Source organism: Lampetra fluviatilis, chromosome 17 (genome assembly GCF_964198595.1).
Source record: "Lampetra fluviatilis chromosome 17, kcLamFluv1.1, whole genome shotgun sequence".
Lineage (NCBI taxonomy): Eukaryota > Metazoa > Chordata > Hyperoartia > Petromyzontiformes > Petromyzontidae > Lampetra > Lampetra fluviatilis.
The window spans coordinates 10,420,444-10,435,044 of record NC_136291.1 but is presented as its reverse complement, the minus strand read 5'-3'; the positions used below and the strand labels follow the sequence as shown (position 1 = coordinate 10,435,044).

The 14,601-nt window shown below is 50.7% G+C and overlaps 1 protein-coding gene across 1 annotated transcript in view; it reads left to right on the top strand.

Annotated features, from left to right (window-relative positions):
* Positions 1-5,683: 5,683 nt before the first annotated feature.
* Positions 5,684-14,601, top strand: part of LOC144936931 (ubiquitin-conjugating enzyme E2Q-like protein 1) — a 29,821-nt gene continuing 20,903 nt past the window's right edge. Inside the window, exons 1-2 of the mRNA XM_078864171.1 lie at positions 5,684-6,020; positions 12,636-13,488. Of these exons, the coding sequence (XP_078720297.1) occupies positions 12,685-13,488 (804 nt within the window). The 5' untranslated portion in view covers positions 5,684-6,020; positions 12,636-12,684. The remainder of the gene's footprint in view (positions 6,021-12,635; positions 13,489-14,601) is intronic.

Sequence of the window (14,601 nt, the reverse complement as noted above, 5' to 3'; positions counted from 1 at the left end):
TCCGACCCAACCTACAAGAACGGTTCGAACAAATAAAAGCGTACAGAGGGATTATGATTAATATTTTTTGTTGTTTTTGTTGCTACAACCAGGTCCACATCGAAAATGAGCATTGCCCAATGGGATTTACCTGCGCCAAAATCAACTACACCTGGGTGCTCGCTAGAGCTCTCACTAGAGTGGTAGCCCTCCCCACTATCAGTGGCATGAGCAAAGCAATTGCATAGTTGCATCTCTATCTTTCTTTCACTTCTTCATATTCTTCCGTACGGCTGCTGATGTCGATAAAGAGCAACAATTACAATCTCACATTCAGGTGGTCAAGCCAGACGACTGCGTCAGGAGCAGCGGAGTGCATCATCATCTCTGCGATGTCTCCTCTCGTATTTGTGGGTCGGGCGTTGCGTCGTTATACGTTGGATGGTCTGTTCTGGATGATCACAGTCGCACACTGGAGAGTGTTTATGTTCATTTTTGCATCAGGTATCCACATCTGCCATGATTTGTCCGGATGTGGTATACGGTGGACCATGAACGGCGTGGACGATCAAACAGAGACATATTCTGCATTGGGCATTTCACAACGAGGTGTTTGTGAGTTATTTTGAACTCCAGCTTTCTAAGCTTCATCGGGGTTGAATTCGCATTGGTTAAGGTTAAGCGCATGGGTCCAAAACAGGTGAGAGCCTATTCAGACATAGCGTATCTCGTTTCTATCTAATATATTGCCTCTGTGAGCCTCAAAGCATATTTTGGCGGCCCAAATTACAGTCAACTCGGAGATGCAGTGCCAGATTTGCATCTCGAGTTCACAATCAAATTCTGTGGCTAATGGGAATGCAGTTTAGGGTCTTTCCAACGGATACCTGCAGTGTTATAAACAAAAACAGTATTAGTATACAGCGATGTATTGAAATGTAACATTTTAAAATGAGATACAAATAAAACTACATACATTTAAAAATGCGGAATTAAATGAAGTATTTCAACACATTTTCAGTAATAAGAGACTTTTTCGTGTTACCCTACACACTGTGTAGTATGGTGGGTTAACACCTCATGGGAAGTCAACAGTGGTTTGCCTGTGGATATACTGGAACCTGTCATAGAAATGTGGATGTCCAACACAGATGAGCCCTATATGATTGACTTTGGCATCACTTGTAATTTTATGTTATGATGGACATTAACACAGTACTCGACATTATAATGCTGGATTTTTATTATCCAAGGACTATGATTGGCTCTATATGAGAATCCCATCAATATTACCATCTGTGAGGCTCATTATTGTCAGCTCTGGGAGCCGTTTATTGGATACATCTCAGAGTGAAGGGGGTCACAAATGGTTCCATTTGGGGGATATCCATCATTTTGTACATCTGGGGCCTTCATCGTTGCCAATATCTTGGGCACTCATCTGCAGCTCAATATGGAGGGCTCATCATTAGCACTTTCTGGGGACCTCTGCATTGGCTACATTTAGGGTCTCATAAATATTTCCATCTAGACGCCACCATTAATACAGTAATTCCATCAGGGACTCCCGACCCACAAAAATCTCATCATCCTAAATCTGTCTGACCTCGTCGTATCTTAGAAACTAAGCAAATATGAGCGTGGTCAGCAGTAGGGTGGAATAATGCCTGGTAATACAGTACCAAGTGTCTTGGGCTGTGAGTTGACCAATAAATGGTGAGTACAACAATGGATTCCTAAATCCATCTGAGAAAAGCTTTGAATGTTATCCTTTCGTAACCACATGCTATCGTGGGATCCTCTCAGATGCCACTCGTTCATGGAATTTAACACACATCCCGAAAAGGAGCATTAACAATTCGTGAGGCTTCCAATTAACATTCAGGGTAAAGGACACCACAGTACTGTATTACAACCTACAGGGGGAACACTAATCGTTCATTCTGTCGGGAAGGCGGTGTGGGGGGGGGCAGGGATGTTGATGACATCATTGGCCATCTATGATGCGAACAACAATCGGGCTTAAGGACAGTAGAGTACTGTATTATAATCTAGGGAGAGGCGTTCATCGTTCATTCTGTGGGTGTGGGGGGGTCACGACATAATTGGCCATGTCTGGGGGCCCTATCAATGTTATCAGAAGGCGGAGGGGGGGGGGTCCCGGTGGGGGGGGGGGGTAGTTTTTGGAGGTCAATGGACCATAAGACAAAGATCCCTCTATAGCCTTAACAGACCGTAGGGGCAAGTGCTGTTAGCGAGCACCTATGGAGGCTAGCACGACACACCAGCGGGTGGGTGGCCAGCACCATGCCCGGCCGCCTTTGTCTCCCGAGTGGCAATGTTTAAACACCGCACCAGGTACGTCGACCTAATGGTCAGTGTAGCCGTATTCAGCAACGACTCGTTACACGTTCGCTCTTCAGCAACGGGACATTTTCAGATCTTATTTAAACAGCTCCACTGCTGATTTAAAGCTTTCGTGACTGCACGGATTCATATTCTTGGTTCTTTCGGTAAAGTCACGTAGAAGGGAAATAATAAAATAATATTAATATAAAATATTAACATATTTTAAATTACTATTACATGTTTTATATTAATATTAATATAAAATATTAATATATTTTATATTAACATTATTTTATTATTTCCCTTCTACGTGACTTTACCGAAAGAACCAATAATATGAATATTAAATAATATTAATATAATATTAAATAATATTAATATATTAATATAATATATTAATATTATTTTATTATTTCCCTTCTACGTGACTTTACCGAAAGAACCAAGAATATTAAATAATATTAATATAAAATATTAATATACAAATATTATTTTATTATTTCCCTTCTACGTGACTTTACCGAAAGAACCAAGAATATTAAATAATATTAATATAAAATATGAATATACTAATAATCAGAGGTGTGGACTCGAGTCATGTGACTTGGACTCGAGTCAGACTCGAGTCATGAATTTGATGACTTGCGACTCGACTTGGACTTGCATAACAATGACTTTGTCCCACCTATGAGATGTGGACTCGAGTCATGTGACTTGGACTCGAGTCAGACTCGAGTCATGAATTTGATGACTTGCGACTCGACTTGGACTTGCATAACAATGACTTTGTCCCACCTATGAGATGTGGACTCGAGTCATGTGACTTGGACTCGAGTCAGACTCGAGTCATGAATTTGATGACTTGCGACTCGACTTGGACTTGCATAACAATGACTTTGTCCCACCTCTGCTAATAATACTTTATTATTTCCCTTCTACGTGACTTCACCGAAAGAACCAAGAATATAAGCTGCACTGCTGTTTTGTTTCAGCTTCTCAACCCCCCGAAGCACCTCGACAGCCCGTCTGCTTCTCCACTTGCCTTCCGCTCACTCCACGTTCGGTGGAGGCTCTTTTGTCTTGACGGCACACGGCCGTGCCTCGTGATGATGGGGCGGCTTTCTCGGGGCCACTCGGCCGACGAGAACCACCAGCAGTGGCTGGGGGCACTGCTGGTCCGGTACACGCAGTTCAGCGGTGGCATGCGTCGATATGCAATCGCCGTGAATTGACCAATGCATCACAATTATTCCAATTCATATCCAATTCATCCCCTGACAAAGAGAAGTGCTATCTCTCTTTTGTGTGACAATGGAGACCTTGCCAATTTTATTTGACCTTCACAGCCTGGCCGGCAATCTATCCACCTCTTTCGGAAATGAGGTTAGTTTACGTGTGTTTGGCCTCGTGTTCCATGGCTGGTACGGCGCAGTTGATCACTGTGACGAGTAACCTGGAGTAGTAAGGGATGTCTCCGGCGCATTGAGCCCACCTCAAGGCCTCCCTGCAGGGTTCTCATTGTCACATAGCTCTAAAGTCAAGTTAGACTCATGTCTGCGATGCCAATATCCTGAATGGAGTGGGGGGTGAAAGAGGTAGGTGAGAGAGGTGAAGGGGTGGGTGGGGGTGAAATAGGTTGGTGGGGGTGAAAGGGGTGGGGGAAGGGGTGGGGAGGGGGCTGAAAGAGGTGGGTGGGGGTGAAAGGGGTGGGTGGGTAAAAGGGGTGGGTGAGGGAGGTGAAGGGGTGGGTGGGGGTGAAATAGGTGGGTGGGGGTGGGTGGGGGTGGGTGGGGGTGAAAGGGGTGGGGAGGGGGGTGAAAGGGGTGAAAGGGGTGGTGGGGGGGTGAAAGGGGTGGGTGGGGGGGGGTGAAAGGGGTGGGGGGGTGAAAGGGGTGAAAGGGGTGGGGGGGTGAAAGGGGTGGGTGGGGGGGTGAAAGGGGTGGGTGGGGGGGGGGTGAAAGGTGTGAGTCGGGGGGCGGGGGGGGTGAAAGGGGTGGGTGGGGGGGTGAAAGGGGTCGGTGGGGGGGTGATAGGTGTGGGTGGGGGGGTGAAAGGTGTGGGTGGGGGGGGGGGTGAAAGGGGTGGGTGGGGGGGTGAAAGGGGTCGGTGGGGGGGTGAAAAGGGTAGGTGGGGGGGGTGAAAGGGGTAGGTGGTGGGGGGGTGAAAGAGGTGGGTGGGGGGTGAAAGGGGTGGGTGGGGGGGTGAAAGGTGTGGGTGGGGGTTGTAAAAGGTGTGGGTGGGGGGGTGAAAGGGGTAGGTGGGGGGGTGAAAGAGGTAGGTGGGGGGTGAAAGGGGTGGGTGGGGGGGTGAAAGGGGTCGGTGGGGGGGTGAAAAGGGTAGGTGGGGGGGGGTGAAAGGGGTAGGTGGGGGGGGTGAAAGAGGTGGGTGGGGGGTGAAAGGGGTGGGTGGGGGGGTGAAAGGTGTGGGTGGGGGTTGTAAAAGGGGTAGGTGGGGGGGTAAAAAGTGTGGGTGGGGGGGGGTGAAAGGTGTGGGTGGGGGTTGTAAAAGGTGTGGGTAAGGGGGGTGAAAGGAGTGGGTGGGGGGGGGTGAAAGGTGTGGGGTTTTGGGGGGGGTGGGAGTTGTTGACCCGGGGCAATTCTCTTCTCGAGAATCCGGCGAACACCACGAGGCGCGGTGACGTCTCCCCCGAACCGGGGGGGGGGGGGTTACATAATTACTGAGCGCGCTTCCTGCCGGTGACGTCACGGTTAAAGCCCCATCAGCGGCGCGGACGATGCAGCAGCAGGAGCCGTCGTCTTCGTCGTCTGCACAGCAAGTCGCGAGAGCCCCTCGCTCATCCCCTCTGCCTCCTGTCTAGCTCAGCGGCAGCAGCAGCAGTAGGAAGCCTCTCATCTCATCTCCTCGCTCGTTGGTTCACGCCATCCTCTAGCCGCCGTGTCAAGAGAAGCGGATAGAGGGGAGGAGCTGCTTCGTTACAACAGCCAGCTCCATTGTTATACAGGCTGTGGTCCCCCCCACCCAGCCACACCGCTCCTCCCCCGGTGTTATTATTGTTCTCAGCCTATCTTCGTGTTAGCTTGTGTCGATTATGGTGGCTGCGTGGAGTGTGTTGTGGTTGTAGAGCGAGAGAATCAGCTGCGTGCGGCAAGTCTCCATCGCTGCTGCGTCTGTGCGTGGAGCGACATCCCCCCCACTGCACTCAGTCCACTCTCCCATCTCTCCACATCTCTCCCTCTCGGCGTTCTCCCCTACGCTTCCCTCTCCTCCTTCCACTCTCCATCCCCGTCTCTCGCCTCTCCACTTTATCCCCTCCTCGTGTCGCTCTCCCCTCTCATCCCCTTCATCTCTCCCCCCCCCCCCCAATCTCCTCCTCACCCCCCCACCACCACCGTCATCTTTACCCTCCTCTTCGCTGTCCCGCTCATCCTTTTCCTTCCGCTCTTCCCCCTCGTCTCTCTCCGCCGCTCTCCCTTCACTGCCCCCTCATCTCTCCTCCGCCTGCCCCCTCCTCCTGCTGCTGCTGCTGCCCCTTCCTGCTGCCCCCTCATCTCTCCTCCTGCTGCTGTCCCCTCCTGCTGCCCCCCTCATCTCTCCTCCTCCTCCTGCTGCTGCTGCCCGGCACCGGAGCCCCGCGGAGCCCCGCGGGCTGATTGTTATTCTGCGTGGCTCGCACCTGCGGGGCAGCGCGGAGGACTCGCACACAGAGAGAGCGAGAGGGAAAGAGAGAGCAGGTGAGCACACACACACACATCATGGGGTGGGAGTGTGTGTGGGTGTGATGGTGTGGCTGGGTGTGATGGGGTGGGTGGGTGTGTATGGATGTGTCGGTGTGTGAATAGGTGGGCAATTGTGTTGGTGTGTGTATGGATGTGTCGGTGTGTGTATGGATGTGTCGGTGTGTGAATAGGTGGGCAATTGTGTTGGGGTGTGTGTATGGATGTGCGATTGTGTTGGGGTGTGTATGGATGTGAGATTGTGTTGGTGTGTGTATGGATGTCGGTGTGTTTGGATGTGCGATTGTGTTGGGGTGTGTATGGGTGTGCAATTGTGTTGGGGTGTGTATGGATGTGTCGGTGTGTGTTTGGATGTGCGATTGTGTTGGTGTGTGAATGGGTGTGTATGGATGTGTCGGTGTGTGTATGGGTGTGCTATTGTGTCGGTGTGTGTATGGGTGTGCAATTGTGTTGGTGTGTGAATGGATGTGCGATTGTGTTGGTGTGTGTATGGGTGTGCTATTGTCGGTGTGTGTATGGGTGTGCAATTGTGTTGGTGTGTGTATGGGTGTGTCGGTGTGTGAATAGGTGGGCAATTGTGTTGGTGTGTGTATGGATGTGTTGGTGTGTGAATAGGTGGGCAATTGTGTTGGTGTGGTTATGGATGTGTTGGTGTGTGAATGGATGTGCGATTGTGTTGGGGTATGTATGGGTGCGCAATTGTGTCGTGTCGATGGGTAAGGATGTGTGTAGTTGTATTGGTGGGTATTTCATCGTTGTGAAATTTCAATTCAGGATGAAGGCCGGCCCAAGAGATTTGTGTGTGTTGGTATTGTGTGTACTAAGTATTGCTCTGTGCTCTTATGTTTTTCCATTTTTGCATTGGTTTTTGTGTGCACAGTATACATTCTCTTGTGTATGTATTTGTGTGTCTGTATCTGCGAGCGTGGATCGTTGTGTATATATGGGTATATATTTTGCTAATGGTGTGTGTGCTTATGTGTTGATATTGGTCTCTGGTTTTGTGTAAAGTATGCTACTGCTGTGCACGTTATATATCGGTTTGCATTTAGTGTTGCAAAATTGGCCGGAATTTTGTGCACTTGTGAAATCTGTATTTCGACACAATCCTTTATTTACATTTGTTTATTTTTCGTCACTTACCTATTTTCAATTCCCCCCCCATCCTATCCTTGTTTAGTATTGTATTCCATTGGAACCACCTTTGCCAGTGGCAAAATATGATAATTGTTTTTTTACCCTTTTATCTGGCAACAAAACGGACACTTTTTTTTACAAGGAATCATGTTCGCATTGACCACAATACCTGCAGTCGGAATGCAAACAAAAAACAACTGATAATGTATGCACTGTCCTTGAAATTGATTGGTCCACACCCGAGACAGCTTTTCTTAGAGCCTAGTCTCACATGGTGTTGGACCAGATGACGCCAAAAGGCGCACAACTCAAAGAGAGCTCGGGGTAAGCATTTGGTTACAAAGGTGTAAATGCTTACCCCGAGCTCTCATACTCTGGTGTGTGCTGATGTGTGGGGAGCGGTGGCGTAGCGGTTAGCGCACTGCGCTACGAACCCGGCCACCCGAGTTCGATTCCCGCTCATGGCCAACATCAGTGACTATTGTCTGAACCGGTCCTGGACCTCCCCCCTCCCCTCCTAGGTCGACTCGGCCTCAAATGAGTACCTGGTGCGGTGTGTAAACATCGCCACTTGGGGAGACAAAGGCGGTCGGGCGTGGTGCTGTCCACCCATGCCCATAGGTGCTCGCTAACAGCACTTGCCCCTACAGTCTGTTACGGCTGGATGGGTGGAATATTTGTAAAGTATGTGTGTGGGAGCAAAGTGGTGTGTCGGTGTGGTTTTATGTCCTGTTTACAGCATCCGTGTATGTGTGTGGATGGGTGTGTGCTGTGTGTAGGTACACCATGTGTGTGGATGGGTGTGGGGTGTGTGCTGTGTGTAGGTACACCATGTGTGTAGGTACACCATGTGTGTGTCTGAGCATGTGCTGTGTGTAGGTACACCATGTGTGTGGATGGGCGTGTGCTGTGTGTAGGTACACCATGTGTGTCTGGGCGTGTGCTGTGTGTAGGTACACCATGTGTGCTGTGTGTATTGGTGAGTGGGTGTGTGCACACAGGATTGTGGGTTTGTAGTGTGGGTGTCCGTGCGAATGACAGGTGCTATAGGGTGCTGTCGTGTGTGGCAAAATCAATTGTACTGTACCAAGCTCCAAAGTCCCAATCAATATGGAACGTTGATCCGACGTTTGTCCAACGTTAAATGTTTACCACCTTTACCAACCCACACTGAGCGATGCAGTGAAGTGCATACGGTGCTGTATCCTAGAATAATCCCCTCCACTCGCACAGTGGAGGGCTTCATCCAGCAGTGGAATGACAAATGGCTATCTGTATATGGGGGGATGGTTTATTTGTGTTTTGGTGTTGTGTGGATGTTACACATGAGAATAGGTTTTCCCCTTTATTCTGGTGTTAAGATGTTAAAACACCAAACCGAAACCTTTTACAAGGAATCATGTCTGCATTGACCACAATACTTGTTACACATTTTGAATATATTGGTGAGTGTGCATATTTACACAGATGTTGCGATGTGTATGTGCTTGCATTGGTGTGCGGGCGTGGTGCTGACCACCCACCCCCTCGTGGGCCTTCATAGCATACGGGGATATATGGATGTGTTTTTGTATTGATACTGATGGGTGTGCATGGGTATGCGTGTGTGCATGTGAGTTCGACTCGCCCTCAAATGAGTACCTGGTGTGTGTAAACATCGCCACTGGGGAGACAAAGGCGGCTGGGCGTGGTACTGGCCACCCACCCCCTCGTGTGCCGTGTCGGCCTTCACAGGTGCTCGCTAACAGCACTTGCCCCAACAGTCTGCCAAGGCTGTACGTTGGGGCGGTCTTTGTATTTATGTGTTTATGGAGGTTGTACCCCCAGGGCTTAGATATGGACGTAAGTGAATAGCAGAGCCAATGTGAAATTCACACGCACAATGGAATAGAGAGGTGAACGTATTAACATCGAGATATTGGAAAGGTCAGAGAAATAGAGACTGAGATCTAGCAATGCAATGGAGTATGACTGTAACAGTACGGGAGAAATCTCGATTTGAAGCTTTCGCGACTGCAGGAATCCATACTCTTTGGTTCTTTCGGTAAAGTCACGTAGGTAGAAAAATAATAGATCACGACGTTTCGATCGCAACACAAGCAATCGTCATCAGTTTTTCTTGCTGTGGTTGTCCCAGTACAGGATAACTCCTCTTATCCGCAGCTCCTTTTATCCATAGCAGCTGTACAATCCTCAGACTCCTTTCAAACGGTTGGCTCCATACGGTGCGAAAGAAGTTCCTTATTTGATTCTATTGCATGTGTGTATGTTGAACTTCTTCAGCACCGTACGTAACCAACCGTGCGAATGGCTATCTGCAACTTCCCACAAGTCTTTGTGTAATGACGCACTATTGCGCCGCGATTTTTTTAAAACACAACAAGAGTGTTGCAAGGAAAATTCGTCCTGTTATCCACGGGGTTACCCACGGTCGTCTACCCCACGGATAAGAGGAGTGTAATTGCGGATAAGCCTGCGGATTATACTGGTCCCCACATATCTCCCGTTATTGGTCCCCCATACCTCCCCCTAGTGGACACCTGTGTAAATAACGAGCTTCATAGCTCACCCGGTTCCCGCAGTCTAAATTCAGATTCTAGATTTGAAGCTTTCGTGACTGCAAGGATTCATACTCTTAGGTTTTTTTCGGTAAAGTCACGTAGGTAAAAAATAAAATTAAAAGTTAATAAAAGTAATAATGGAAATAAAATAAAATAATAAATCACGACATCATTCACTTGATGCAGTAATTTTAGCTGTGACGGTCCCACCTGATGACGGAGACTTGTGTTGCCTCCGAAACGTCGTGATTTATCATTTTATTTCCATTATTACTTTTATTAACTTCTAAATTCAGATCCTTGTGTCACTGCTGATGAGAGGAGTTCTCCTGTGTAGCCATAGAGAGGCATGGAGGGAGTTGCACCGCTAAGTAGCGAGACGCACACGGATAGGGGAAATACGCACGCCACAAGCCGAGAGGCACTTAGAGAATAAGGGATGACAGAAGGAGGATGTAGAGGGAGACGGTGAGCGCGAGACAGATCATGTGGGAGAGATCTTTGTATCATTAAATTCAATGGATAGAGTGACGGAGGGAAATTAAACGAGAGACAATTGGAGATGGGAAAGATGTGGATAGAGCTCCCGTTGTGCGAAGAGCTTTCGCACCCCCAGGGCGGCTATAGAGCCGAGCCGAGTGGCTCACGTCTAGTCTTGTGGACCCCAGGGACATGAGGTGTTAGCGAGCATCTATTCAGACTGGCCACGGCACACAGAGGTAGGGTAGCCACCAGCGGTAACTGGCCGGCCGCCTTTATTTTGCCGCGGTAGTGAGATGTTAACCACCTCGCCTGGCATGCAGGAGGTCGTGGGTTCGATCCCGACCCTGACGCATTTATAGTTGGAATGTGCATGTTCTCCCTGTGGTTGTGTGGCTTTTTATCCTGGTCCCCCGGGTTTTCCCTCCACTGCTATAAATTTCCACGCGATAAGCCACTTCGTTGAGATATCATTTGTGGCCAGGTCGCTTTTGAAAAATAGCGATATAGCTCAGTGGGCCTTACCTGGTCAAATAAATTAAGTTTAGTTTATAGTTTTAGTTTGTACATTACACCAGGTATAAATTTAAGTCTGAGTTGACCTACAGGAGGCCCATGACCAGTTCAGATATCACTCCCCACCGATATTAACCATGGCTGGGAATCAAACTTGGTGGGTCGGTTTCACAGCGCTGCTACCACTCCACACAAGTGCTGTTTGCGAGCACCTATGAAGGCCAGCACTGCACACGTGGGGGTGGGTGGCCAACACCATACCCGGACGCCTTTGTCTCCCCAGTGGTCATGTTTACTAACCACACCAGCTACTCCGTTGAGGTTGAGTCGACTTAAGGGAGACCCATCATTGTTTCAGATAATCGTCACTGTTGTTGGCCGTGAGCGGCAATCGAACTTAGGCCGCCGGGTTGGTAGCGCAGCGCGCTCACCGCTACACCACCGCTCCCTACCACTCCGCACGCAAACACATGCACGTTTACGGGCGGCAAATGTCGCTGAGAGACGGTGATTCACAGATGACCACGTAGCCGTACAGAGTCGCACATACATACTTGTGTAGGCACACACAGAGGGTGGCTGTCACTGAGAGACTTTGCTACGCGGATAGCCAAGGAGATGGTAATGTAGCTAAGAAGGGAGGCACAAAGAGAGTCACTTCTCAGTGGGCTTCACGCAGTGGGCGTAGCAGTGGAGTGTGCAGGCGGTGAGACTGCACACTGGGCCCAGAAGCCAGGGGTACCCAGCGCCAGGTTACAAAGAGCGCAGAAGGGTGGTCGACACATCTACGCCTCTCTATGTAAGGAACGAAATGGTTAGACTTCTCCACAAATCTGGCTGTCGCCTGATGAAGCTCGTTGTAATTACTGTCGAAACGTCGCACTCCGATTGTAAATGTCGTGGCTTGGCTCTCCAACACACCGGTGTGCTATACTAGTAACGAATTGGCCACGTTCTGTTTACGTGACAAACCTTACTAGTTGGCTGTGTCGGGTGGTGGCGGGTTTTAACGACACGTTTATATATTTACGCGATCAAACGCAAAAATCTCTATTACGGGGGCCCTATTTCATTCCTTTACGCCCCATGCGAACTATGCCTCACCACTGCCAGTATGTAGGAATCGTACTATGTAGATAGCACTTCAGTGGTGTACACAGACATGGGAGACATAGAGCACAGAGATTGATATCAGCCACTTCAACAGAAATTTATAAGTTCATAAAACAGTCGCATAGCTGGAGAGGACATAACTAAGCTAGATGGATAGCCGTTTGGACAGATTAACCGGTCTGAACAAATAGCTACGGAGAACGAAACAGAGCTAGAAAGACAGGGATACAGACCGTGCTATACATATACAGTAGATGCAGCTAAACAGGGCTATAAATGCAAACTAAGGGACAGAACAAGATGAACAACCATACCAATCGACATAGCAAGACAGCCTCGGACATAGACAGCTCTAGACATGAACAAACATTAAATGAGCTTGAAATACACCCATACAGCCATAGCAACAGAAACTGCGCTTTGAGGTTTGCTACGTAAACACTGAGAGAGCAAGATGGACCTAATGAGCTGGACACAGCGAGACGGATAACCTTAGCGACAGATAGGGTCAGACCGACCACAGCGACAGTCGGCCAAGTAGCCATAGAGACACGGACAGAGCTGAGGACAGGGCCGGCACGCGGCCAATGGAGGGGGGACAGATCGTTACAATTGAAAGCATCTAACACTGCCTCGGCGAGAAGATATACGCCCGTGTGTTGGCTGCAATAAAAGCGCAGATGTGGCAAGCGGCATCAGCAGGAGCACACGCAGGCGCCTGAAATTGATCGCCCCGGCGGGCGTTTATTACCGGAGGGGGGGGGGGGGAAAAACCAACAGCGCGTTCCCGTTTATTCCCCGGCAGCTCCGGGGCAAACGTTGCCGGCCACAAAGTCCCGAGCCGCGCGCGAGCGATGGCGACGCTGCTCCGAAAGATCGGCCTCATCCGCTTCCACCAGCCGGAGACGGGCAGCCCCAAGGGCTCCCGCAAGGCGCGCAAGAACAGCATCACCGGCGGCGGCGGCGGCAACAATAACAACAACAGCAGCGGTGGCGGCGGCGGTAGCGGCGGCGGCGGCGGCGTCGGTAACAACAACAACAACAGCGGTGGCGGTGGCGGCGGGTCGCAGAAGGGCAAGGCTTGCGTCGCTTTGAACGGCGGCGGGAGGGACGGCGGCACCGTCTCGCTCCCCCAGGCTGGCGGCCGCTCGACCGAGCCGGCCAAAGCGGAGGCCGTGCCGCCGCCGCCGCCACCGCCCCCCCACAAGGGCCTCTTCGGGAAGCCGTCGTCCTCGTCGTCGTCGTCGCTGCCGCCGGCGCCGGCCAACCGGCAGCACAGCTCGCAGGTACGCGCCCGCCGCCTCATGAAGGAGCTGCAGGACCTGAACCGGCTGAGCGAGGAGGTGCTGAGCGTGGAGCTGGTGGACGACAACCTGTTTGAGTGGAACGTGAAGCTCTACCAGATCGACAGGGACTCGGCGCTGTGGCAGGACATGCGCGAGACGGGCGTGGACGGCGTCCTCCTCAACCTCGCCTTCCCCGAGAACTTCCCCTTCTCGCCGCCCTTCATGCGCGTGCTGAGCCCGCGCATCGAGAACGGATACGTCCTGGACGGCGGCGCCATCTGCATGGAGCTGCTCACGCCCAGGGGCTGGTCCAGCGCCTACACGGTGGAGGCCGTGGTGAGGCAGTTCGCGGCCAGCCTCATCAAGGGCCAGGTGAGGGCGTCCCGGGCGTCTGGGCGGCGCGTGCGGGGTGCCTGGCAAGGCTGCGGTGTGTGTGGACGGTGGATAAGTCCGTCCGTCTGTCCGTTCGTCTGTTCCTCGGCGCCGACATACGTGTCGCTTGCCTGGAATAAGGTCTCTTGCATTGGGTCTCACATTGTCCGTCCATCCATCTTCGTGCCTTGTCGTTGGCTTGAATGAGGTCACGAGTGATTTGACTCTGGTCTCACGGCCTATCCTTCGTTGGCTGAAATGAGATCACGTGGATCTGGCTGTGTCGTCCGTCTGTTCGTCCATCCCACTGTCATTCGCTGAAATGGCATCGCACGGCTGCGAATGAATTCTCCATCTGTCCCTTGGCTCTGCTTTCGTCCCTGGCAACAGCTGAAATGAGTCGTGCAGCCACCTTCAGGGTTTCGTAGCCAAATAGTGTAAAACCATACTGTACTATAGTTTTATTTTTCAAAATCTCTTTAAACTCCACTTCATATTCACACTTAGCTCAAATACCTTGTTTGGCTGTTATCGCCAAATATGGAGTCATGATCGTATTTTTTTTCTGGAACGACAGTCGGCAGAGGATGGCATCACGCGTGGAAAAGGCCCCACATGACCCCACAGACCTATCCCGGCAGTCACAGCGGTAGCCTTCTCTCGTACAACACGAGATGATGCCCCCTCGGCACGCTGTAATGAGTGGCTTTCCCCGCGGCGGTTGCCCGAAGTGCATTTATTTTCTCCTCACTTGAAAATCCGAATTAAACGCAGGCGCCTACCCTGATTTGAACCCGGGAACTCGGTGGTGTTCATTCCATGTTCTGACACGGTCATTATCCCCCTCCCTGAGCCACTGGGCCATCTCATGTCACCTCCTATTAATGGGTCCTCTCGACCTCAAATGCACGTGCACAACACGGTGCATTTATTGCGCGTGGAGCGGAGTGGTGGGAGTGAAATGTTAAAGCCTGACCGCCGATCTGCCGTAATTTTGTTGGGTGTTCTTTTCATATTGTGGCGGTGCTTGTAACTCGCTTGACAGAATATCGATCGGCAGGATGACATGCACATACACACGCCTACACATACATACACATTCTTGCCGCGTTC